The following is a 24950-nucleotide window of genomic DNA, read 5'->3' as shown; positions in this document are numbered from 1 at the left end:
TAAAGTCTCTGCGATTGTGAAAAGCCAATCATAACATAACATAACAAGCAATACATCTGACCAGGTGCCTCCAATTCTACTGACTCTACACAAGGGATAGGAGGGGATCCCTTAAAAGAAAAATCCTTTATTTTCTCAGTATCCATCCCACTCACTTTTTATACTACTAACACTGAGCTCTCTCCTTCGGGAGGAAAGGACCGCATTTGCAAAAGTGAAGGCAATCTCCAGATTTGCAGCCTGAGCTAATTGCTTCTCAGCTGTGGGCAAGTGCGGTGACTGCGCCATGGCCAGGAGCCTCTGCCCTCCCCAGCCCCAGCCCCAGCCCTCCTCTTTCTAGTGACCGGTGGACCGGTGCGGAGTTCTGCATCTCCCTCCCTGACATTAATTTACTCGCGCTGTCCGCAGGATCACGAGCCGGGCGGAGGTTGAGGTCCGGCCGCATCCAAACCCAGGCCCCGACCCCTTAGCACCCAGGCCCCGCCTCGCCGCGTGCAGCCGCGAGGCTGATAAATGGCTCGTGAGCCCCACGCGCCTCGTCGGGCTCCGCAGTAACTCGACCCGCCTAGGCTTCCCCCATCTGCTGCCACCCCACCCAAGAGTGGGACCTCCGCGCATGGAGGAGGAAGAGACGTACCTGCAGCTCTACCTGAACCAGTGCGCCGCCCAGGTGAGCCTGGAAGCTGCCGCGCTGTCTGAGTCGGGGCCGGTGTCCCTGCTCCATTGCCAGGTCGTGCGCTGCAAGGGCTTTGCCTTCCTTAGCTCTTAAACTCCGAGCGACCCTAAGCGGTGGGCTTGTTTGTCCCCGTCTTTCAGTTGAAAAAGAGAAGCTTGGAGAGGTGAAATAATTTGCCCAAGCTTGCCAACCAGAGCTCGCACATGGTCTAGTGTGAAGCCACTATGTGAACTGGAGGCACCTGTGGCTTCTTTCCGTTTGCGACTCAAGTTTTGGGTTGTTTAATTGTAAACATCTTTAGAGTCAAGCGTTGTAGAAAAGAGAGGAAGGAGTCTTCAAAACAAGAAAAGCAAGAGAGCAACTTATTGGCAGGGGTGGGATGGGGGCGGGGAGGGAGCGTAAACAGATAATGAAAATAGTGACGTCCAGTAGCGTTTAACACAGTAGAGGAGAGCCCTCGCAGTAAAGGTTCTGGGAAAGATGAGCTATGTTCTGCAAAAAACCGTTTGACACAAAGTTTCTTCAGATAAGGTCAAGGATGCAATGAATATTCTCTAAGTACATCCTCAGAAGTGTGTTCCTGTAGGTAAACTGGGCAGGAGGCTGTCAGGGTTCTACCGCCATAAAACATCCCTCTCCATATCTTGTTGCCATTGCCTTAAATTCCTTGTTGAAGTTTGGTTTCCTTAGGTGAGACCTTTGCCTCTGGCTGAAATGCTACAATGGGAAAAAGACGGGGAGACACTGATGTTGCAGATACTGGTGCTTTAGTGTAAATTAATTGGCTGATGAGAGCCTTTCCAGCTAGGACAGGAGAAGCCAAGGAAACAATGGAGAGGCGTCAGGGCTACTGACCCCATCTCACTTTTATTAGGGCCAATCTTTGGGGTGGGGATGGAGGATATGGAGGGTAATGAAGTAAGGCCAAAAAAGTGAAGTAAGGCCCAACAAATCCTATTTCAAGAGAATTACTGCTTTCTTCTAAGTGTTTCCTTTGAATAATTAGTCACCCCTGCCATCTGCTGGACTTGTAGTACCAGAGCAATTCAATACCGTCAAGCCAGACATTTTATCTTAGCTGAGGTAGCTTTGTCACTGAGAAGATAACAAAGATACTAAGAGGCATTTGTGACTATTCAGTTGTCAGAAGTAAGATCTTCTAAGGGATGAGATTATCCTCCTGCAAGCAGTGCTCAAAATCTAGAATTTCAGCCTGCAGCTTGAACAAAGCAGGTGGTAATATGTGTACCAAGGTAATCAATTTTTTCCATAAGAAAGCCCATGAATTTTACATTAGCTGCTTCCCTCATTACACACCTCATTCCCTCAGTTGCTGGTAATGGAAGTTGAGCAGTCTTCCCTGGACTGGAAATACAATACATTGATTTAAACTATTCTTGCCGTTTAAATTTCAGTAACTTTTGCCAATTGACAACTCAGGTCATTAGAACGCTTTCTTATCTCTCTTTTGACTGGAAGGAATAATGATGAGTTATTAGTGGAGTCCTGATGAGCACCCAAGCTGTATCTTAAACTTCCTTCACGTATCGTTCTATTTCAAATATGAATTTAAAATTCTAAGGAAGAACTTTAAATCAGCTATAGTTTATAATCAATTTGAAGAGTACAGTAAATCTGTTCTCTTCAAAGTTCTCACAAGTTAGAGCATGGTGGCTCAATTGCCTCTATTACAAAATTGGATTTTGAGTGGCAACTTAGTACGGATCTAACTAACGTGGGACAAACATTTTATGCAAAATGCTTTTTCTGCGGGTTCAGATGTACTTTCCAGTTTCTATTACGCGTGCTATAATGCATACCATTCTAATAGAACTTCAGTGATACTTGGTGGAGTGACGCAGGGCATGAATATCAGCTGTCTTGAACTGCTTCTCATCCTGAACACATTGCTTGCCAGCCGTGGCAATATCCCTTTGATGGGACATGCTGTTGTGTTCATTGTGTTTTGTTTCTCTGTTTTGGGAACGGCCTAGGATGACTTCATCCCACCTGGGTTGCCCCTGCTCAGCCCAGTTGTGCCTGAGGATGTGTACGTATCTGATTCATGCAACCCAGAGACTGCATTTAATTCACATCTTGAAGAAGTCAAAGAAACATCCGGTGATTTCTCATCTATGGATCTTAGCTTCTTACCAGATGAACTTACCCAAGAAAATAAAGACCAGACTGTCATTAGAAGCAAGCGTGAAATTGAAGAAAATTGTAAAACTCAAAGTCTGCAGAGTAGGCTGCCATTATCCAGCCAACAGGATGTTGGCCTGGGCTTAAACAGCAGCAGTCCATCAGAGTCCCATTCACCTCTGCCCCCTGGTGATGCTAACTCAGTCCATCCCCCTGAGAAACCAAACTCCTTGTCTCTGGCGTCCATAACTCCCATGACACCAATGACCCCTCTTTCAGAATGTTCTGGAATTGTGCCTCAACTCCAGTAAGTTGGTTTTTCGGGTTTTTTTGTTTGTTTGTTTTTAATGAGTGATCCTTCTGGGTACACATTTCATATTCCTGAATGTGATGACAACTAATTTCAGGATAATAGTGTAGGGAAGAGAATTTCAGATTTCATCATTCTTTATCAGATCTTAATAAACTGTGCCTTTAGACAGTTTGCTTATCTGTAAAATGAAGCACTAATTCTCAATCTCTTAAGCGGGGATTAAGGGTATCTACATTCTTGAAAGATTATATTGTTTATACCAAAGCACTGAGTTGCTGAAAATTGTGGTTGGGCTTGGATAAACCCAAAGAATATAAAAACGTAAAATTGAATTCGATTTGCAGACTGATTTGGAATTGTGCTTTCTATTTTGAAACACAGTTTTGAAAAAGATTTAGATTTAATTTTAGTCAGCTAGTCATGAAATTTTAGGAAAAGCTATTTTAGTATTTGGGGATTTTTACATTTTACTAGGGACCATGTTACTATGTATTTCACATTTAGAATAATCTTCGCCCTAGGAAGTCACTAATTTACAACCTTTGAAATTATGAAGTTAGTGTTCTAATTCTTTGTTACTTTTTATATCTGATATAATTTTCTAAGTTGACTTACTTCTCTAGGAATATAGTTTCCACTGCAAACCTGGCCTGTAAACTGGATCTTAAGAAAATAGCTTTGCATGCCAAAAATGCAGAATATAACCCAAAGGTAAGATTTCTCAGTATTTCTTTCAATTAGCTTCTATTTCAATTTACTTTCCTGTATATGATCATGATTTTGACTCATTCCTTTGTTTTTATTTTTTGAAAAGAAGCCGTGAGTGTAAAAAGCTTTTGGCAAGTCAAAAGGCTAATTGCCTCATTCTCTGTTTTGAAGTTCTAAATAATCTCATTTTCTGTGCTGAATAAAGCAGTGAATGAGCAGTTCCTAAAAGTTAAGATCTTTCCCTTGCATTCATTCAAAAGATTTTTTCCGTGTGACTGTTTTCAGCCTGACTATGGGGGTGCTAACTTTCTAAACTGACGTGATATTTCTGGAAATAAGTTTTTCTAAATGTTGTCCCACCTAGCTGGCACTTGTGTATTTTCCCAGTTACAATTTCTCTTTGAGAAAGCCAAATTTTTTTTAAGTGTCAAGTTCAAGCTTCTACTTACTAATGTCAGATTCAGGATTTTTTCCCCTTAAAGTTTAATAAAATCAATTCTTTCTCATGTCCTGCCAAAGCCAGGCATCCCGTTTTCAATGGCTTGTTTACCTCGGAAATAGATTTGTTAATTCGATCAACATTTAACAATTTGGCAGACTCTGTACATAGATAGGAGTACAAAAATGAGTAAGACCTGGTTCCTGCTGGGAAAAAGTTCACTGTCTTGGGTGACTTTTTTGGTCTTTCTAGAGTTAGACCGAAAAAACGACCATATTAGTAGGGGTCCTGAGGACCTTACCAGTATCAACTATTGATGGATTATTTGCTTTTGCTGCTGTGGTAGTGTTGTTGCTGACATCTGAATTCAAATATTACCTGAATGTTAACCAAATGCTGGATAGCTTTCCTTTTTATATTTCATGTAGCTGGCTACGATGAGGATGGAAACAATGAGATTCTTATGGCTGTTGCAATGATTGACCACACTATTGAGCAATCTGCATTTTAAGCATATTTTGGTCTCCACCATCCTCAGCTCTCCCTTCATTTTTATTTTAGTGCATAGGACCTGTCCAAACTTGGACTTGACAGCCAAAGAAATTGTGTCTTGGCACTTAAGCTACTATAAGAATTTAATAAAATGAATACCGGGTGAGAGTGCTATCTTTCTAGTAAACACTTGGAAATCTTGACTAGGACCTGATTAACTTTGTGTAGTTCTGACTCGGGGTTCTTTTACCATCTGCCAGCGCTTCAAATCTGAAATTGTCAGCTTTTGGTCCTGTGGAGTACTACAGGAGTCTTGTGTAGTGCCCATACCAGTTTCCTTCCCAGCTTAATTGGGCAGGGGAGGAGAGGCGGGGAGGACAGAAGGGGAAGGGACTGTCTGTGTAGGACCAGTAGGAAAAGCAGGTCATTGAGTGACATGTCATGTGGCAGGCCAGTGCTCAGCCCTCGCCTGCATCAGCACCACTAGAAGACGTGCCTGTACTGCTGACCTGTGGACCACACATTGAGACCGACTGTGCAAAATCAACCTTTTGTCGTTCATCTTCAGCATATCTATCTATCTATCTATCTATCTATCTATCTATCTATCTATCTATCTATCTCTATCCATCCATCCGTCCATCCATCTCTATATATAGATATATATTCTATGTTTTGGCTGCCTTTTAGTACATTCTAGAGTCTTGACATTTTTCTCCTGTAGCATTTTTCTCCCCCAAAGATTCTTTGAAAGAAAAAGGAAGTATTTCAAAGTAAAAAGCACAGATTAGTAGTGTTTTTTAAATCTCAACTTTGCCTGTAATGTTGAAAGTTGAGGGCCTGCCCAGTGGCTCAGGTGGTTGGAGCTCCACGCTCCTAACTCCCAGATCGCTGGTTCGATTCCCACATGGGCCAGTGAGCTGCGCCCTCTACAGCTAAGATGGTGAACAACAGCTCTCCCTGGAGCTGGGCTACTGTGAGCTGTGATGGGCTATGGCCGGCAGCCGGTGTGAGTAGCCAGCGAGAGCTGCTGTGAGCGTCCCGCAACCGGCTGGAGCGCAAGGCTCATGATACCAGCATGGGCCCCAGACCTGTATCCTACACAACTAGACTGAGAAACAACGGCTTGAGCCAGAGTGGGGGGCAAAGAAGAAGAAGCGGGGGGGGGGGGGGAGAGAGTTGAATAACCACTTAGTTTCTCTGTGCACTAAATGGGTATAATAATGGACTCACCTGAGTCCTGTTATGAGAATAGATGAGACAAAACCTGTAAAGCTCTTAGAAGAGGGCCTGAAACATAACAGGCACTCAAATTTTAGCTTTACTGTTGTTATTCTTACCTGTTTTCTAAATACATTTTAGAAGTACACTTTAGAATCATGACCCTTTTTGTTAGTTAATGTGGGGAGAACAGACCCAGACATTTTTTAGTTTTCCCATCTAATCTCAGTTTATTCAACACTGTTTTCATGTCCTGCTCAGCTTTTCAACTGGCACAGTGTTAACTCTAGCAGAAGCTCATTGTCCTTTTGTCTTCTGTGTATAGAGGTTTGCTGCTGTCATAATGCGGATCCGAGAGCCCAGGACAACAGCCCTTATATTTAGCTCTGGGAAAATGGTCTGCACAGGAGCCAAAAGGTATGAGGAAGGACCCCCTTGCCCCCCACCCCTGACCAGACAAAGAATTCAGTATGCAAAACAAGGAAGGATAGCATTACTGTTCTAAAACACATAGCAGATGCAAAATACTTTGCTGCAGAGTTAAATTCATACAATGCCAAATTTTGGATTAAAAACATTCAGCTTCATGACACTGACAGGATACTTTACAGTTCACTAGACTGTTATAACTTGTTTTTAAGGTGTGTTAAAAAGAAAAGAAGCCACAGTAGTGATAAAGCCTGTTATACACACCTGTGCACTTTTCCTCATTGCCGATAAATGGATAGAACTTTTTAGAGGGAAATTAGACATTTTTTGACCATTAGCTTGAGCATTAGCTCTGGAGGCATCTCTTAAAAGGCTCATGTTTCCCGGATCTCACGCCGAGAAAGCCCTGTCCTGTGCTGATGTGGATCCTTTCACCCTAAAACTGTAGTGGGGTTGCTGCTCGTCCCTCTAAGTGTTACAAATGAGTAGCAAATTGTCCTTCTAAAAGGCTGTGCCAATTTTCCCTCCTTCTAGAGATGTGCCGAGTCGCCACTTTCTCCAGGGAACACTGGGTGTTAATGTTTTTTATATTTTCCAAATTGATTGGCAAAAAAGTTTTGTTTTAATTACATTTCTTTGATTTACTAGTGATACTAATTTTTCATAAGCATGTAAACTGCCTATTGTGTCTTTTGCCCAATATTCTGTGAAGATATTTGTCTTGTAGTATTTAAGTATTTTCACCTTTTTGTACTGTAAATATTTTTTCCCAGATTAATGTTAATGGGGTTTTATAATGTAGGGTTTTGAGGTTTTTTTCCACCCAATTTAGTTTTTTTGTGTCTATAGTCAGTCTATTCAGTTTTTTTCCTTTATGGTTTCAATGTTTGGTTTCATGATTAGGAAGGCATTCCCCATGCACATTATATAAATATTGACTTCCATATATTTTTCTGGCCTTTTTCAGGTCCTGTTTTTTATGCAGGAAGGGAAGTTAATGTTTTATTCTTCTAGAGCTTTCTCTAGCTCATGGAAATGTCCTATGTCTGTCCCATCCGATGTGGTAACCCCTAGTCACATGTGGCTATTGGGCACTTAAAATATAGCTAACATAATGGAGGGACTCAATTTTTTATTTAATTTTAATTAATTTAAATTTAAATAGCCACGTGTGGTCAGTGGCTACCATATTGGGCAGAGCAGGTCTTAGGATTTTATTTCAATGCAAAATAAACAATTTTTTTTTCAAATGGCCAGTCAGTGCCCTGAAACATTTATTGAAGAATCCATTCTTACTCCATTCTGCCCCCCACACAGGTTTTTACAAGTTAAGTTTTTACATGTATCTGAGTAATTTTTGGGCTTTCCCTTCTGTTGATCCATATGTGTGTCTTTTGACCTAGAAATCTCCATCGTTATGTCATTGGACAACTCTGCAAGATATCTGCAAGGATGTTCATTTCAGCATTGTTTAAAACAGGGGAGAAACAAATATCTAGAAATGGAGTTTTGATTCGATCATAGAATAAAATTATATTTAGCCATTAAAATACACCCATGTATATTGATTTAGAAGGCTGGTCAAATAGTGTCAAGTTGGGGGAGGGGGAGCAGGCAACTACATAGTAGGTTTGTTATCCAATTTTCACTTTAAAATATGCTCATATTATACATACATTCATGAGTATCTTTCCGTATCTGAATTTATTTAGGTCCTAACATCTGATAGTGAAAGCTTGGATGGTGAATTCATATAATAAGAGATACAGTTACCCAAATCTATCTGGTTCTTCAGTTTTGGATAAAGAGTTGTGAACGTTTGGTTAATATAAGAGATATCAGAATTATCCCCACAAATTTATCCAAACCTATTCTCTTTAGTTGTTATAACCAGAGTTTGCATGGTGATGGACACCTGTGTTTGCATAGAAAAAGTACAGAAGGGTCAAATTTATCCGTGGTCAAATTTATCAAATTTTCACCACTGCTGGTGACATTTCAAGGTTCTCAATCTATTTTCTAATGTTTGTACAAGAACATGTATGTAGACTTTAACTGTAGTTGTTTGAATGGAAATTTCTGTGTGATATTCACAGCTAATATCCCAAGAAACTACAAGGCTGTGCAAACTCTTGAAATTTAACTTTATAAACATACAGAAAATGGAATGGGTCAATTAGGCAAAATGTAATTTTTCAAAATGCAAACAATTAATTTCACTAATTTGGGGATGTAGCCTTGCTAGGGACATTTCAGGAGTTACAAGTGAGGAGAATCCACATGAAGGAGGTGAACATGTGAAGTAATTAAATACAATTAAGAGGGGGCTGTATTGTGAAGATCCAGACAGGAAAGAGAATGGAACATTTCCATTGGTCTAGTAAACAGCAAGTTCCATCTGGGTTTTCTTTCAGGTGTTTCTGCTTTTCAGTTTAAAGATGGGATCAACCCATAAGAGAGGGTGGAGTTCCTATGATTCACCCACCAGGTGTTGGCCCTGTTTGGCAACCCCTGCTTTTTATTATTTTGTTTGGGCAATGACCGTTGAAAAGTATCTAATGAAAAATAAAGCCTCAAATCTCAAGATTTCACATAGAGTTGGAGTAGGACAAACACTTAGAAGAAGATAGCCACAAAGTTGGATGAATTTATTTCTTTCTCACGTTGGGTATAAGCTGAATGACAGTTGTGTGAGAAATACTGAGCAGAATTGGGCAGGTTTTGAGATATTTTTTCCGTTTTTTTAATTCGTCCCATAAAGACCCAAGTTTTGACATCATGTCTCTGCCTCTCAGTTGGCATATATCTTATTTCCTCATGTTGATTTTTTCTGTATGCATGTGTCCTTATTTTTGTTACTGTGGTTCCCATCTAAATGGCACACACTGCTCGACCAGATGGATGATTCTGAAACTTTAGTGAGCATCACAATCACCGGACGGCTTGTTAAAACAGAGATTGCTGGGCCCCACCCCCAGAGTGTCTGCCCCTCTGGGGTGGGAACTGGGACTCTGCATTTCTCACAAGTTCTCAAGTGGTGATGCTACTGCCGGTTTAACGACACCCTTTGAGAACCAGTAGAATAGTTAACTTTATCTAACAGCACTTAAAACAAGAAAAAGGAAAAGATACCTTATATGTGATAGATGACAAATTAAGACAAAAATCGGTTTATGATTCAGTTCAACAACTGTGCTTGGTATCGTATCTTCTAGGTGCTAGCGACAAAAGCAGGGGAGTTAGGTCGTCATCCTCCAAATCTGTGGGCTCGTAGTATACATTGAAAGATAGACGTGGTACAAATCGTACAAATACGATCAGAGAAGTGTGCATACAGCCCCAGGCACATGGAGGACATGGTGATTAGACATCTTTAAACACGTTTGCCCCTCCCCAGTGAAGAGCAGTCTCGACTTGCAGCGAGAAAGTATGCTCGTGTGGTGCAGAAGCTTGGCTTCCCTGCCAGATTCCTCGATTTTAAAATTCAGAACATGGTTGGAAGCTGTGATGTGAGATTTCCCATCAGGCTGGAAGGTTTGGTGCTAACCCATCAGCAGTTCAGTAGGTATGATGGTTATATAACTTAACTTTGAGTTTACTATGTTGTTCAAGTTGTATATTATGGGCTGTTTATATAATGTATCTTTTAGAGGAAGTGTAATTTGGGGGTAAAGGCACAATAGGTGATTAGGGCTAAGATGACATGCCTAAATCCTCACTGGTTACCAGATATGTCCAATTTTTTGAAATGGCAGGTTTCAAAGTTGTATTGAATGGTAATCACCTGGGCATCTTATTAAAACATTCCTGCTCGGGCTGCAGCACCAGAGATTTTGCTTGAATTTGCAGGTCTAACAAGTTCACAGGTGACGCTAGTGCTACTGGCTAGTGGCCCACACATTGAGACCCACTAATGTACAGATTCTGAAACAGCACACCTGGCTTGGGGGTGATGGTGGTGGAGGGAAGAGAAGGGGTATGAGTGGGGGGGTAGGCAAGTCGGAAAGGGCTGACAGCTGGTGAGGGGAGAACGGGTTGGAGAGAAGATGGAAAACGTATGACCACAGCACATCCTATGAAGGCAATCCTATGTAGCTTTTGTCCTGTTGTTTTGAGTTTTCTTTGTGTGTGTGTAGCTGTAGCCCCCACCACAGTTTCTTCTTCAGTGTACTCATATTCCTAGGGAAGTATTCCCGCCTGCCTGGCTTCTTCAAATGTAACTTCCCACCTCAACAGCAAATGCTTCTCCTCCTCCCTGAGCCGCTTTGCTGCATCTCCCGTCCTTCTCAGGCCCTAGAGAACAGTGATGGAGGTTGACTGAGCAACTGCAAATCCCACCCCTCCCTTGGGACATACTTTTGGGCCAAGGCACTTGAACTGGCTTAGAATCACAGATGCTCTTAAATTCTCTTGATCTAGCTTGAACTTAAATCCTTTCACTGCAACACTTTTCCTTCTCTTTGTCTTTGAGCAATCATTCTGCTTGATAAAGTAGATAGGGATCATATAACTATGCTTTCTCTAGCATTTGTTAGCTTTCCTTTGAGACATGATCTGAACAGAAGTTAAAAATTGTTTTTATCTTAACTTTTTAAAAATTTTAGTTCATTCTGAGAGTTAGCTTTTATGATATTCTTCAGGTAATGTTTATTCTCTCCTTGATTGTATCCTTTTTTTCCTCTGCATCAATTTTTTTGCAATATGCTTATTGAGCGTTCATGATGTACCTAGAGTTCCCTGGGAAGCCCCCCGCCCCGCCCCTTGCAAGACATATTGCCTTTGTAGGTATCTTTTTCTTTCTTCAATCTTAGGATAATTTGTAGATTCATAGTAAAAACCTTCATTTTTAAGTCTTTCAACCCATGAGCCATCTTATCTTCCAGATTCTCAACCATGGGCCTCCAGTCCATCTTTCTCTGAACCAACTTTTTCTGAACATATGAAAGCTCTCTGCCTGAATTCTAAGGTACACGTCTATATTAGACTTAGCATTCCCCTTTCTGGCCACTTAGGGCTCTAAAATGATGTGTGCAATTCCAGCCAAGTTTCATTTCTTTTCTTTTTCACCAACATTGCAGATCAGATTTTAAATCTAGAATGACCCTTACCACTACTTCCATCTTCTGAAAGATAAAATTGCCAGTCAGACAAGAAGATAATTCATCAGATGCACTGCTTTTAGCCACTTGGAACGGGCCCATCACTGTTCTGTCTTCCTCCTCAGACAGTTTTATGATCTCATCCACCTTTTTATTTTAATTTGACAAGGAAGCTGGCTTTGTATTCCCATAACTTTCCCATTCTAGTCTCGTTCTTGCCTCCCCAAATACTCTCCATCCAGCCACCATCCTAGGTTATGGGTCACAACTCCCGTGTGTGTGTGTGTGTGTGATTGGGGTACTAACACTCCTTTTTTCAGCAGGTTTTATCTTTAAACTGAGGCCTCTCTTTAGTTGCCTGTAGCCCTGCGGGGAACCACGGCACACATCAGTTATAATTAGCAGATCAAGTTTGCCTTATGTTAAAACTTCCAAGTTCATTTGATTTCCGAGGTTCTACAACTTTGTATTGATGAACTTCTGATAATACAAATATGTCCTTGTCACTAGGCACCTTCTCCATCAATCTCCCTATACTATAATTGTTTTCGGTTTTCCCTGAGCATTTTTCTCCCTTCCCTACAATTTTAAAGTCAAAGATATCCTGATAATAAATATTTCTTAAATGAATAAAATCTAGGTCGCTACTGTGTAGCAGATGGTACCGTGACAGTGACAGTCAGTACAGCCACAGTCCCTTGCCTTCATGGAGTTCCCTGTCTGAAAGGGAAGACACACAGCCAAAGACAGTCATGAAATACGGTAACTGTGAAGGTGAACACCCCTTGAGCTCTGGTACCCTCAAATGGGATACTTAAAGGAACTGGCGAGATGCGGAGGGTAAGGAAGACTTCCAAGGGAAGTGACATTTAAGCTGAGACTTGCACAGTGAGTCGAATTGGGGTTGGCCAACAGATTGGTATGTGTTTGTTATTCTTGATCCTCATAAAGTGTTTTGCATCCGTAACCAAAACCTCTTTTTCTTGTTTCTGCCTCAACCTTCTTTTGAAATGAAGCAGAGACCAAATGAAGTAAATCTTTAATTGGTACATTACTATGCTGGCACCTTAAAACCACGGTTCTGAAAGCCAACTGCAGTTCACCATCATGTATATACTTATGTTTTCTTTTCCATCTTACAATCCTAAGATTCAGCTGGAAAATCAAATGGAAACATTCCTTTTGTGCCCCCAGCTTTCGCTTTCTTGGTTCAAACCTCGTAGGTCCCAAGGGGTTTTCCAAGGCTCTAGCTGGTCCCAGTGTGGGAAGTGGTCCGTGGGGAGAAGTCTTGACAGGCTTTCTCAAATAAGGTGGAGCGATGTTGCAGGAGGACAAGTACACCCATAGCAACTTCCAAATAGGTACTTCAGAAGAGTGGCCACTGTGATGCCTCTTTCTGGTGCCAATAAGAGGTTTGACATCTGCCGTTCGTTGTATGGGTCTTATCATTGCAGAATGGAATGGAGTCATTTTATGTCATCTGGATTCAACCTTTAAGTGCAAAGATTCATGTGTATTATAGTGTTCCATTTCTTGGTTTTCTTATATTCATTCTCCATTAGCCATTGTTGTGAGAAAAGTTTTATCAGCTTCCTCTTACTTCCTGACTTCTTTTTTGTAGGTCCCTCAAGTCTTTGTAGTTCTCTCCCCTCTTCTCTACGCTAGAATATAGAGAAGTTCAGCTCTATTATCTTTTGCTCCGTGGGGAAGCCAGCCTACGTTTAGTAGTAAATAGTGAGTTACTATTTACAGCAACAAATCCTGAATTTTTAAAACTTGGGATAGTTTAGTTTTATTTCATTGTAGAGTACCTGTCCAAAGACAAATAACAGTGGTCTAGAAATTTTTTTAGATTCTGTCAGCTAAAAATGTTAACTTTAGCAGTTTATAAATGCATACAAAATAGGCTCATTATTGGGGGAACTTGAAAAATTTAGAAAACGTGTTTATTTATATTGACAGATTTTTTTTTTGAAAGATGGAGAACATTTAACCAACAAGATCTTAATACATTAAATCAGATGCCCTAAGTTACCTTAATTTCTAATAGCTTCAGATAGCTTGCACTTGAAAAATATATGACCAAAAATGAATTCTGTTCTTGACTGCAACAAGAAATTACCTGCGACACTCAGGACTACTTTTATCAAGATGGCCAAAAGGTTTTTGGCAAAACAGATTTTTAAAACTGCTTTAATATGCAGCTTTAAATATCCTGGGTCTCAAATATTATGGGAAAGTAGTTGAATAGTGCTATTTTTAACTTTTTCCCTTTATATCTTAACAGTTATGAACCTGAACTGTTTCCTGGCCTTATTTATAGAATGGTAAAGCCACGAATTGTATTGCTTATCTTCGTATCTGGAAAAGTTGTGTTGACAGGTAAGTTCTAAGATTATTTTCTGACTTTCATAAAATTCATTAGCTATGCATGTACTTTGCTTTTTCTTTTACACAGCTTTGTTCAGGATTATAAAGTAATTCTTACTATTATAAAATACTTGAAAAAAATGAAAAGTAGAAAGGACTATAACATTGCCCATCAGTCCTAATACCCAAAACAATGTAATATTTTTTTCATGTTTTTATGTCATTTTAATATGTAAATTCATCTTTACAGCCTGCTTTTTTCTTAACTATTATAACATATGTAGCTTAACTCATTGTTACAAACTCTTCATGAAAACTTTTAACAACTGTGCAATGTTCGAACACAGGTCAGCCAACCTTTTTCTGTAAAGGGCTATGTACTAAATATTTTAGGCTTTGTGGACCATTGGCTTTCTCTGTCCCCACAACCAAACTCTGCCATTGTAGTGCCTAAGTAGCTACAGACAAGGCGTTACATAAAGGAAAGGGCTCTGAAATGAGAATTCAACATAATTCACACAATTTATATGTGTCATGTAATATTTTTCCTTTTTAAAAAAATTTGTCCGCAATCTTTTAAAACATAAAAATTATTCGTAACTCATGGGCTATTTCCAAACAGGTAGCAGACTAGATTTGGCCAGCAGGCCTAAGCTTCCCAACCTCTGTTGTAACATGTTATTACATCAAACTTATTCTCCTATTGTCGGGTGTTTAAATGTCCCTTCTTTGCCTGCTGCTTATAAATGGCACAAACATTTGGTTATTTTTATGTGTAGAGAATTATTTTATTATTGTGGGTGCTCAGAAATTGAATTTTTGTTTAAGGATATGACCATTTTTAAGGTTCTTAGTACAATTACCAAATTGTTTTTGAAGGGATATACAATATAGTCTCCTATGTCACACATTCCTATCACAGTGTATCTAAGTATCTTTTAAAAACTCTCTGCCACATTCAAAACAAAATAGTACAAAAAAAGAAACTTTATAAGTGAAAATTATCTCACTGCTTTAACCTCCCTGATAATCAGAAATAGAAATTGATCACTTTTCACTAATCCAATAAACAACATTTTATCTTTCGTAAATAGTATATACATAAACATTCCTTTTGCCCACTTAGTTTTTATTAGTTTGTTCCTAAGGATCTGTATAAGTTTACCATATTATTTAAAAAAATTACTATTTACTATATTTATGACTTCTTCCTGGTGACTTACTTTTACATAAAGAAGGGTTTTTAAAATGCTTGGAGTAAATGGATCAGACTCCTTTTTCCATACCATTCTACTGAAATTTGCTATTTTTGTCTGACATTTTATACATTTCACTCTTTTCTGCCAAAATGAATGCCAAGTTTATATGGCATGAGCCAAACTGATCCCCATGCCCCAGCCCTAAATAGCTAGCAAGCCATCTGAACACTACATATTCTTCTCCACCTTATTAATTTGCGATGATTCTTTTTGACCTTGATATATTCGTCTGTTCTCCAGTTCTGCCTTTGCTTCAGAAGTATACTATGATAACCCTATTGTATTTATACTACCTTGGTGTAAATGTGCTTTAATTCCAGTGATTTCTCTACCTGATAAAGCTGGGTTTCTCTCATTGCTTCTATTTTTATGTTTCTTAGCTTCTCTTAAATATTTTTCCAAATAAACTTTAGAATTTTATAAAGTCTTGCCACACCTAAAAAAATAAAATTGAGAGTTTTGCATCATCTAATTTAGAGAAAAATTGGTAGTTATCACTCAGCATCCATCAACATGTAATGTCTGTTTTTAAGGTTTCTTTTTATAATTCTCAGTTCAGTTTTGTAGTGTGCTTTTCTCTAAGAAACAACAAATGTGTCTTTGAAGTGGGGAAAGCCTATTTGGAATTCAAGAACTTCTTGAATACAGCAAAGTTACAATTCCTTAGATGCTACCAACTTAGAATGTGAAATAATGAATACCTCCTAGTGATTGACATAAAGGTTATCTTTTACATCCTAAAGGAAGGAGGGAAAGCCTCCCAAGTAACTTGAATAGTATAGATATTGGAGGTCAATATATGCCGTACTTTGTACTTAAGGGAACAAACTTTTCAAGAACTTTGGAAGAATACTTTTATGTATATGCTATGTGTCATTTTGAATTAGTCTTATTAAAAAGTGCAAATTGCCAAGTATAGGTTAAGTGCTTATAGGTACACAAAAACAAGTTTCTTTAAATATCCTTAATTCAGACCAGCTTTCCCATTTGTCCCAAATTAAAAGGAAAAAAAGAAAAACTTTCATGTACACATTTGCTAGAAGTTACAAATCACGAAAGCAAAGGATTGTCAATATGCAATACTTAAAACCACACAATACACTTGCCTTAAAATTTGTTAATGCGTTTAGCACATAGAATAGGCAATGCTAAATTTCTTCATTCTTGCAAAACATAGATCATTACCTTTGTGGAGAAGGAAATGAGATTTAGTAACTGAAACCCAAGTTTCTACTTACATTACAAAATAAAAGCCAGTCACTGTCTCACTACTGAAATAGGAATATTTATCATCTATTAGGATTTTTCCCAGTTTTTGCTTCATTGTCTTAAAGTACTTTACCTAGAACTATGTTTTAGGTTACTTTTGCTCTAAATTTAGAGACACATGCACCTTTATTTCTTAGAATTTTATGAAATATATAAAGGGTCTTAGCTACCAAGACCCTTTTCACCTGCAAAGGGATTGAAAACTCAAGGGCCCAATTTTGGGTCCCTGGGGAAAGGGACCAAAGAACCCCCTTTTAGCTTTGCCTGTAGAACCTCAGCTGAGGATGGTCATGGAGAACGTCCAGTGGAGTCCTAGAGGCTCATGGAGTCTAGTCCAACACGGCAAGACCAAGCACTCTGCAGAACTGTTTTGAAAGCAAGGTCCCAACAAACGTAAATTTTGCCTAGAAAATGTTAGAGTACTGAAGTTACAGATGCACTTTGATATGACTAGAGACAATAATGGATCCCACCTCTTCCCTAGGTAGGAACTGTAGAACACCAATGCACATAATAGAAATAAATGGCAATTGGTATCATGTGCCATTTGCAGGGTTCTTGAAAGTAATTTGTCAATATAAAATTGTCTTCCTCCCCTGAGGAGCCAAAACTGTAGTGACCACGTCCAAGACCACCTCTGAATGTTCTAACTACAGTTAAGTGAGCTGAGGACGAGGCGGCCCTGCTATCCTACCTACTCTGTCATGGTTCCTGACAGCAAAAGGCTTAACACTGTTTTCCCAGGTCCATGCTGCTTTCCTATGGCCTATGTGACATCCAGGACCCATGTTTTTTCTCAAATCACGGTGAAATGAACAGTATAGCTAAGATCTGCCAGATTAATATACAATGAACAGCAAGTATGTCGACTTTGACTTCTAAGACCAGACATAATAACAGAGTCAGCGTATGTTGGGAAATCACGTGCCGCGCTCTGTGCTCAGGGCTTTTATGTGGGTTCTGGTTAACTCTGTGAAGTTGCACTTAATACCTCAGTTTCCTCACCTGTAAAATAGGGACAATGGAGAGGTGAAGTAACCTTAACAATGTCAGCCAGTTGTATGTGCCGCAGCACAGGTGGGAACTTGAGCAGCCTCGTCCTTGCCCTGTCCCCCAGCTCTTTTGATGTCTATGAAAACACCTGTGTGGTCTTTTGTGCACCCTTTCCCTAATCCTGCTTGTCAGCTGAAGAAATGATAAATACTCTTTCAGCAGTGAGGCAGCAGGTGTGGCTAAGAGGGTGAACTGTGGGGGCCGACGGTCCAGTCTGAATCCAGGCTTTACCATTTATTGGCTATATGACCTTGGGTGAGTTTAAGTTGTCTACCGTGATTTCCATATACGTAAAATGCAGGTGGCTGTAGAAGCTACCTGCTAAGTGTTGCGAGGAAACAAAACCAGTGCCTGGCATAAGGTAAGCGTGGTATAAACAGCTATTATTATTATTATCTCGGTGAAAGCCTACTCTCATTGCTTTCTCCCTAGCATTGAAAAGACTGGAATTTTACCGTGATGCCTGAACCTGATAACAGGAAAATGAAGTCTAAAGAGGCTTTAGTAAAATGCTTCACATTTACTTATTTCCCTGCAGCATGAAAGACTAAGAAGCTGGGTCTTTGTTACTGAAGGTCACTCTAAATTAGCCGGACATTAGTGTCTCTTGGAAAAGAGTAGGTCAGAGAGCAGCATAAAAATGGCAAGAGTGATTTGATTAGTGAGTGGGCCAGAGAGAGACCAGAATATCCCTGTCAGTCGTTACTGGTAATCGTCCACTAATGGCGATTTAGCATATATTGTAAAACGCATACCTTGAGGGGTTTAATGCCTCTTTTTTTTTTTTTTTTAATTTGTAAGATTTTCACTTGTATTCACACACATATGATTCCCCTTGGGAAAATAGATGTGTAGTTATGACTTGGTGTAAGAACAGAATCAGAAAATCCAAGTACTATTGGAAATTGATATTTGGGCTGACTAAGGGATGGGGATAAGCTTACAAACCTTATCGACAGATGATAGACATTGAATAAACTTTGAGTGCCTACCAGGCACCCATAGTGTTTTAGCTGCTGAGGATATAAAAGCTAATATAGCACACTCCCCACTGGCAGGAATCCAGCCTTGGTGAGAGACAGACAAATTATGATACCAGCTCTTACAGAACCAAATGATGAGACGTGTGCTTGGCCCAGCCATCCCAACATCCCGAACCCTGACGTACATTCTTCTAGAGCAATAAAAACGGCTTAGATTTTGTAAAGTGTTAAGGTTTACAAAGGACTTCTTACAAACCTTCACTTAACCCCGTATAACAACCCTATGAGAAAGGCTATTGTTCTTATTTCATAGGTAAGGAAACTGAAACTCAGAAGGTAAACAATTTGTCTATGATTTCAAAGCTAGTTCATGGTAGAGGTAGCATTTGGGCTCATATCATTTAATCTCAAAGCCAGTTCTTTCTCCAGTGCACCAGCCACAGAATTTCCACCAAGCTTATAAATGGTGTTTATGCTTGTTCAGGTCATTATAACCCGAAAGAAAGGACTGGTAAGTTTTGCTTACAAGGCAAGGGTCATCTAATTGGAGTCTGATGCTACCGATTGGGATGTTTGATTATTGAGTGATTATTCATAAGAGTATGGGGCCAATTTAGGTTCCATTAAAGGTTTTTTGTTGTTTATATATTTTTTAATTTTTTTCCATTACAATTGACATACAATATTAGTTTCACGTGTACAATGTAGTGATTAGACATTTGTACACCTTATGAAGTGATCACCATGATAAATCTAATACCCACGTGATACCATACATAGTTATTACAATATTGTTGACTATATTCCCTCTGCTGCACTTTACATCTTGTGACTATTTTTAAAACTGGCAATTTGTACTTAATCCCTTTCATCTTTTTCATCCATCCCTTGACACACACACCCCCAACCTGGCAACCATTAATTCTCTGTATCTATGAATTTCTGTTTTGTTTGTTCATTTATATTGTTTTTTTGGATTCTACTAAGTGAAATCATACAGGATTTGTCTTTTCCTGACTGATTTATTTCACTTACCACAATACCTCCTAGGTCCATCCATGTAATTGAAAATGGCAAGATTTCATTCTTTTTATTACTGAATAATATTCCATTGTATAGATGTACCATACCTTCTTTATCGATTCACCTATTGATGGACACTCATATCTTAGCTATTGTAAATAATGCTGCAGTGAACATAATGGATATACATTTTTTAATTTATTCGAATAAATACCCAGAAATGGAATTGCTGGGTCATAAGGTAGTTCTATTTTTAATTTTTTGAGGAACCTCCATACTGTTTTCCATAGTGGCTGTACTAATTTACAATCCCACCAACAGTGCACGAGGGTTCCTTTTTTTCCACATACTCACCAATGCTTGTTTGTTGATTTGTTGATGACAGCCATTCTGACAGGTGTGAGGTGATATCTCATTGTGGTTTTGATTTGCATTTCCCTGATGACTAGTGATGTTGAGTATCTTGTTATGTGTCTGTTGGCCATCTGTTTGTCCTCTTTGGAGCAATGTCTATTCATGCCCTCTGCCCATTTTTTAATCAGATTGTTTGTTTTTCTGATGTTGAGCTGTATGGATTCTTTATATATTTTGGATATTAACCCCTTCTTGGATATATTATTTGCAAATATCTTCTCCCATTCATTAAGGTGCCTTTTGGTTTGTTGATGGTTTCCTTTGTGGAGCAAAAGCTTTTTAGTTGATGTAGTCCCATTTGTTTATTTTTGCTTTTGTTGTCTTTGCTCTGGGAGACATATAAAAAAAAATTGCCAAGATGAATGTCAAACAGTTTATTGCCTATACTTTGTTCTACAAGTTTTATGGTTTCAGATCTTACATTTAAATCTTAAATCCATTTTGAGTTCATTTTTGAGGCTACATTCATTTTTTTTTTTTTTTTTCATGTATCTCTCCAGTTTTTTCAACACGATTTATTGAAGAAACTGTCTTTATACTATTGTATATTCTTGACTCCTTTATTGTAGCTTAGTTGGCTGTAGCTGCATGGGTTTATTTCTGGGCTCTTTATTCTGTTCCATTGATCTGTGCCTGTTTTTATGCCAGTACCATGCTGTTTTGATTACTATGGTCTTGTAGTATAGTTTGATATCAGGTAGAGTGATACCTCCAACTTTGTTCCTTCTCAATATTGCTTTGGCTATTTGGGGTCTTTTGTGGTTCCATATATGTTTTAGGATTATTTTTCTTAGTTCTGTGAAAAATTCCATTGGTATTTTGATAAGCATTGCATTGAATCTGCAGATTGCTTTGGATTCCCTTAAAGTTTTGATGCCAATATTACAGTGAGGAAATTTTTTGACTAAACTGACCAAACGCCTTCATTTTAACACCCAGTTCCAAATCCTAACAATGTTCATTTGATGACTTTTGGTGTAAAGGAAGGAACACTGGGTATACGAGGTCTTCTCCCATAGCTGCTACTCATGATTGAGGGAAGCTTCAACTTCTTGGGCCTCAGTTTTCCCACATATGAATGAAGAAATTGTACTAGATAATCTCCCTAAAGCTCTTTGTATCTAAAGTTGTTTTCCTATGATATAAAGTAATGATCACTCAATGTCCAGTCCCTCGTGGGTGATGGGTGTTTTCTCCTCCCCAGGGGATGCCAGTATGTTATACTCTTTGGGTTTGAATGCAATGCTTTTAGGTATGATTTCTTTTAAGTGTTTTGATAAAACTGAAGTACATAGTTATCCAAAATGCTGGACCTAGACACTCTGTTCCTCAATGAAATGTAGAAAGAACCTTGGTTTGGGGTTATTTTGGGGGGTGGGGAGTGGGAATGTGTTTGCTATACATACTTCACTGTCTCCTAACAAGAAGGCTGTTCCATTCAAAAGTATTCAGAAGCCAAAAAAGTCCATCACACCAGAGTCAGGGCGTTTTTTATAGTAGTGTTTTACTTACTGCTTCCTCAACTCACTTTTTGATTTCTACAAAACCATTCTCTTTAGAAACTAAAACTTTGGTGTTGTAACTAAAATCTTCTGAGACTTAAGGGGTTTCTCCTACCTCAAAGTACAGAGTCTCTGTTATTTGTGTCAGTAACTCCCCCTCCTTCCCACTCCACATCTTTGAGGGTGGAGACTCAGACAGTAAACTCCTTGGCAATGAACAAGTAACCTTTTCCCTTATCTCTTTTAATCTCATAAAGACTTCATATTTAATTCTTTTAAAAAAAAGTTTTTTTAATTTATCAAAGTAGAATTCACATAACATAAAATTAACCATCTTAAAGTGAATAATTCATTGGCATTTAGTACATTCACTACCACCACCTCTGTCTAGTCCCAAAACATTTCCATTACTCCAAAATAAAACCTGTATCATTACGCAGTTTCTCCCCATTTCTCCCTCCTACTATCCGCTGGCAACCACCAGTGGCATTCTGTCTCTATGGATTTATCTATTCTGGTTGCTTCATGTAAATGGAATCACACAATACGTGACCTTTTGTGTCTGGCTTCTTTAACTTAGTTTTTGAAGTTTATCTGCATCATAGCCTATATCAGCACTTAATTCCTTTTCATGGCTGAAAAATATTCTATTGTATGGATATACCACAGTTTGGTTTATCCATTCATCTGTTGATGTATATGTTCAGGTTGTTTCCCTTTTTGGCTATTATGAGTAGTGCTGCAATGAACATGCTTCTGCATGCATTTTATTCCTTTGAAGACCAGTTTTCAATTTTCAAGGATATATAGCCGGGAGTGGAATATACCAGGTCATGTGGTAAATTATATTTTAACTTTTTTGAGGAACCGCCAAACTGTTTTCTATAGCGACTGAACCATTTTACATTCCCATCAGAAATGTATAAGGGTTCCAGTTTCCCCATATCCTTCCCAGCATTTGCTGTTTTCCACTTTTTAAAGTATAGCTCATCTTTGGTTCTGAATCCTGATTTCTACCTGCTTCTTAAATCTGGTGATTCTCCTTTTGGTAATTCCGTCATTAGTTCTGTAATTAAACCACTTAGCCACTTCTCCGAGGTCATTTCTGCTCTCTTACTGAGCCTTCCTCCTCTCTGACTTCATAGCTCTCACGGAAGTCTTTATCAGTTTAAACTATTCCATTCCTCTTCATGCTAACAGTTTTTATATATTCCTTTCATTAAGCTCCTTGCTTCCTTCCCACAATACTATCAGATAAGAATTTCCTGATTAGCTGATAGCTCCATATAAACACAAGTAATTCCAGGCCATAACCCTCAGCCCAGTGTGCCTGCATAGCTTTGAAGGTGGAAGTAGTTGGTGGTGGTTGGTGGCGGTGAGAGATGAGTAGGGACTCTCTCAAGGGTGGGACCATGTAGACGTGTTTTTCATGTTTCTAATTCATGTTTTTATTCCTTTAATTCCCAGAGCAATTTGTTACAATTAAAGAGCTCTTGAAACTTAAGACTCGTAAGGCTGACAGTGGTACAATTTTCCCTCTAATAATCACTCCCTATACACTGAAATTTAAAACTTTAGCTCCGCTTTGTCTTACTATGTTAGTCAACATTAGGGAATCAAGATGTGAACTAGAGATGAGCGGATCCAAAGGAAGTCCCTTTTGCTGGTAGCTAAGTGCCCACAGGGCTGATGAAAGTCATGCTCTGGGGTTATGTTCGCGGCACACATAGAGATAACATTCCGTATTTCATACTGAGCCCCGTGTCGCTGAAAATGATCTGATACACCAACAGAGTGGAAGTACTAGAAAACTCTGCCCTAGGGTGTGTGTTTGTGGGAATGGGGATGAAGTCACCAAATTCTTTTGTCTTGACCAGGGATACATGTCACTTCTCAGGTACACCTAAAGAAATATCATATTAAAAGTAATTGGAGATGACAATGAAATTTTAGTCTTAAGAAAATTTTGGTATTGTTTTTATATTAAAGATTTTATAAACTTGGATTTCTTTACAGGTGCCAAAGAACGTTCTGAAATCTATGAAGCATTTGAAAACATCTATCCTATTCTAAAGGGTTTTAAAAAAGCCTGAATGTATCATTCAACATCTCATAGTATGTTGGTTTATATATGTATGTGCATAAGCCCAGCACAGAAACAGCTGCATTTTTCTACCTTCAATTGTAGATATTCCATGCACATTTTGACTTTACTTATTAAAGGATGATTCTATGTGAATAACCATGCCTAAGAAATGGAGAAAATGCCTTATTCAAAATGACTTTTACGTTATTTTAAAAACAGAACAAGTAAAATTATTTCAGATTTAGGGCCTTTAAACTTATTGAGAGATTTAGGGCCTTGCTAGAGTGATTTTGTTGCATCATTAAAATGTAATGTTCCACTCTTATTAAAGACGTAGTGCATAATGTCTTCTCTTAAAATATATGGCAATATATAGAAATTTCAAATAACTATACAATAGATACTATCTGTAATATCTAGTTGATAGAAATGAATGTGTCTATTTTTAGTCTTTTAAAATATCGAGTAAATGATCCTGGCCTTTAGAGCTAGGCACTGCGACGGATTCTGTCAGAATGCAAAGGAAACATGAAAGTCTGAAACCTTAAGAAGAATCAAATATCCTTCTGTTTGAAATGATCAGAGAAAATTATTTGTCTCACTTAAAAATAAATCTGAAACCTTCAGGAACCATTCAGGTTTAGTGTAAGCTCTATTTTGAAACAGCATAGGGAATTTTTGCTTTCTGTGTGCTTTTATGTAATTGTATTAAAACAGACGAGTTCAGACTAACAGGATGGAGCAAAGGGTTTAGATTCAAGACCTAATTAGTTTCTGGAATCATCAGCATTCGATGGAGATGCAGACGTTATGATCACTCAATACCAGTCCCTCATGGGTGATGGGAGGGAGGGATGAGGGTACCGTGACTCTTAATTCCCGGCCCCAAGTGGTCACTGATTATGTCTTTCACTAAGATGAGAAAGATCTGTGAGGAGGGAAAGTTCATTTCCAACATGCTGAGCTTGTGGTGGCCACAGTACATTACTTGATGCCTAGCAGGCAGTTAGGAATTTGGGGGTATGGAAGTTGGGAAAGCAGTCCCTGCTAGAGAGAGGATTTAGGGTGGTCATCCATTGACAGCCTATCAAAATAATCCTGGAAATCACTGCTCTACATAATTCCACCTATAAACCCACTTTCCTTTTTTCCTTCTGTGGTTTAGAGGCATATTCAAACACTAATTACTCTGATATAATTTCTGACCCACCTTATTATTTACCCTTCTCCCCAGAAAGAAACTGGGAGTAATCCTATACAGGTTAAACTCTATCTAGTTCAAATTCTCAGAACGTAGCCCAGAGTAGGGGAGGAATGTTGGCCATTTAATTGAAATTATCTTTTCAGAAACATAAAACATTGAGTTCCACCTTCAGTATTATGGTCGCTTCTCTTGGTTAGCTAGTACTGGTAAAGTATTATCAGATTACTATTAAACGTATTTGTTTAGTAATTCTCACGACGTTAGTTAG

General features: G+C 38.8%; 1 protein-coding gene across 1 annotated transcript; it reads left to right on the top strand.

The window, feature by feature from the left end:
- The first annotated feature begins 531 nt into the window (after nt 1-531).
- On the top strand, nt 532-24483 carry TBPL2 (TATA-box binding protein like 2). Its single transcript, XM_019725840.3, has 7 exons — nt 532-670; nt 2671-3125; nt 3755-3842; nt 6317-6408; nt 9818-9985; nt 13807-13901; nt 23409-24483. The coding sequence occupies exons 1-7, from the start codon at nt 617-619 to the stop codon at nt 23483-23485; spliced, it is 1029 nt and encodes a 342-aa protein (XP_019581399.3). The 5' UTR covers nt 532-616; the 3' UTR covers nt 23486-24483.
- The last annotated feature ends 467 nt before the right edge of the window (nt 24484-24950 follow it).

The sequence above is a fragment of the Rhinolophus sinicus genome, chromosome 3, assembly GCF_057876585.1.
Source record: "Rhinolophus sinicus isolate RSI-liver-muscle chromosome 3, RSI-T2T, whole genome shotgun sequence".
In the NCBI taxonomy this organism is placed as follows: Eukaryota; Metazoa; Chordata; class Mammalia; order Chiroptera; family Rhinolophidae; genus Rhinolophus; species Rhinolophus sinicus.
The sequence above is the reverse complement of the archived record's forward strand: the minus strand, read 5'-3'. Positions and strand labels throughout refer to the sequence as shown.

Bases quoted from the DNA above. Each gene is read 5' to 3' on its own strand.
- TBPL2 (XM_019725840.3), top strand. From the start codon at position 617: ATGGAGGAGGAAGAGACGTACCTGCAGCTCTACCTGAACCAGTGCGCC. The intron at 671-2,670 runs GTGAGCCTGGAA...GGAACGGCCTAG, and splicing joins TGAACCAGTGCGCCGCCCAG to GATGACTTCATCCCACCTGG. The intron at 6,409-9,817 runs GTATGAGGAAGG...GCCCCTCCCCAG, and splicing joins GTCTGCACAGGAGCCAAAAG to TGAAGAGCAGTCTCGACTTG.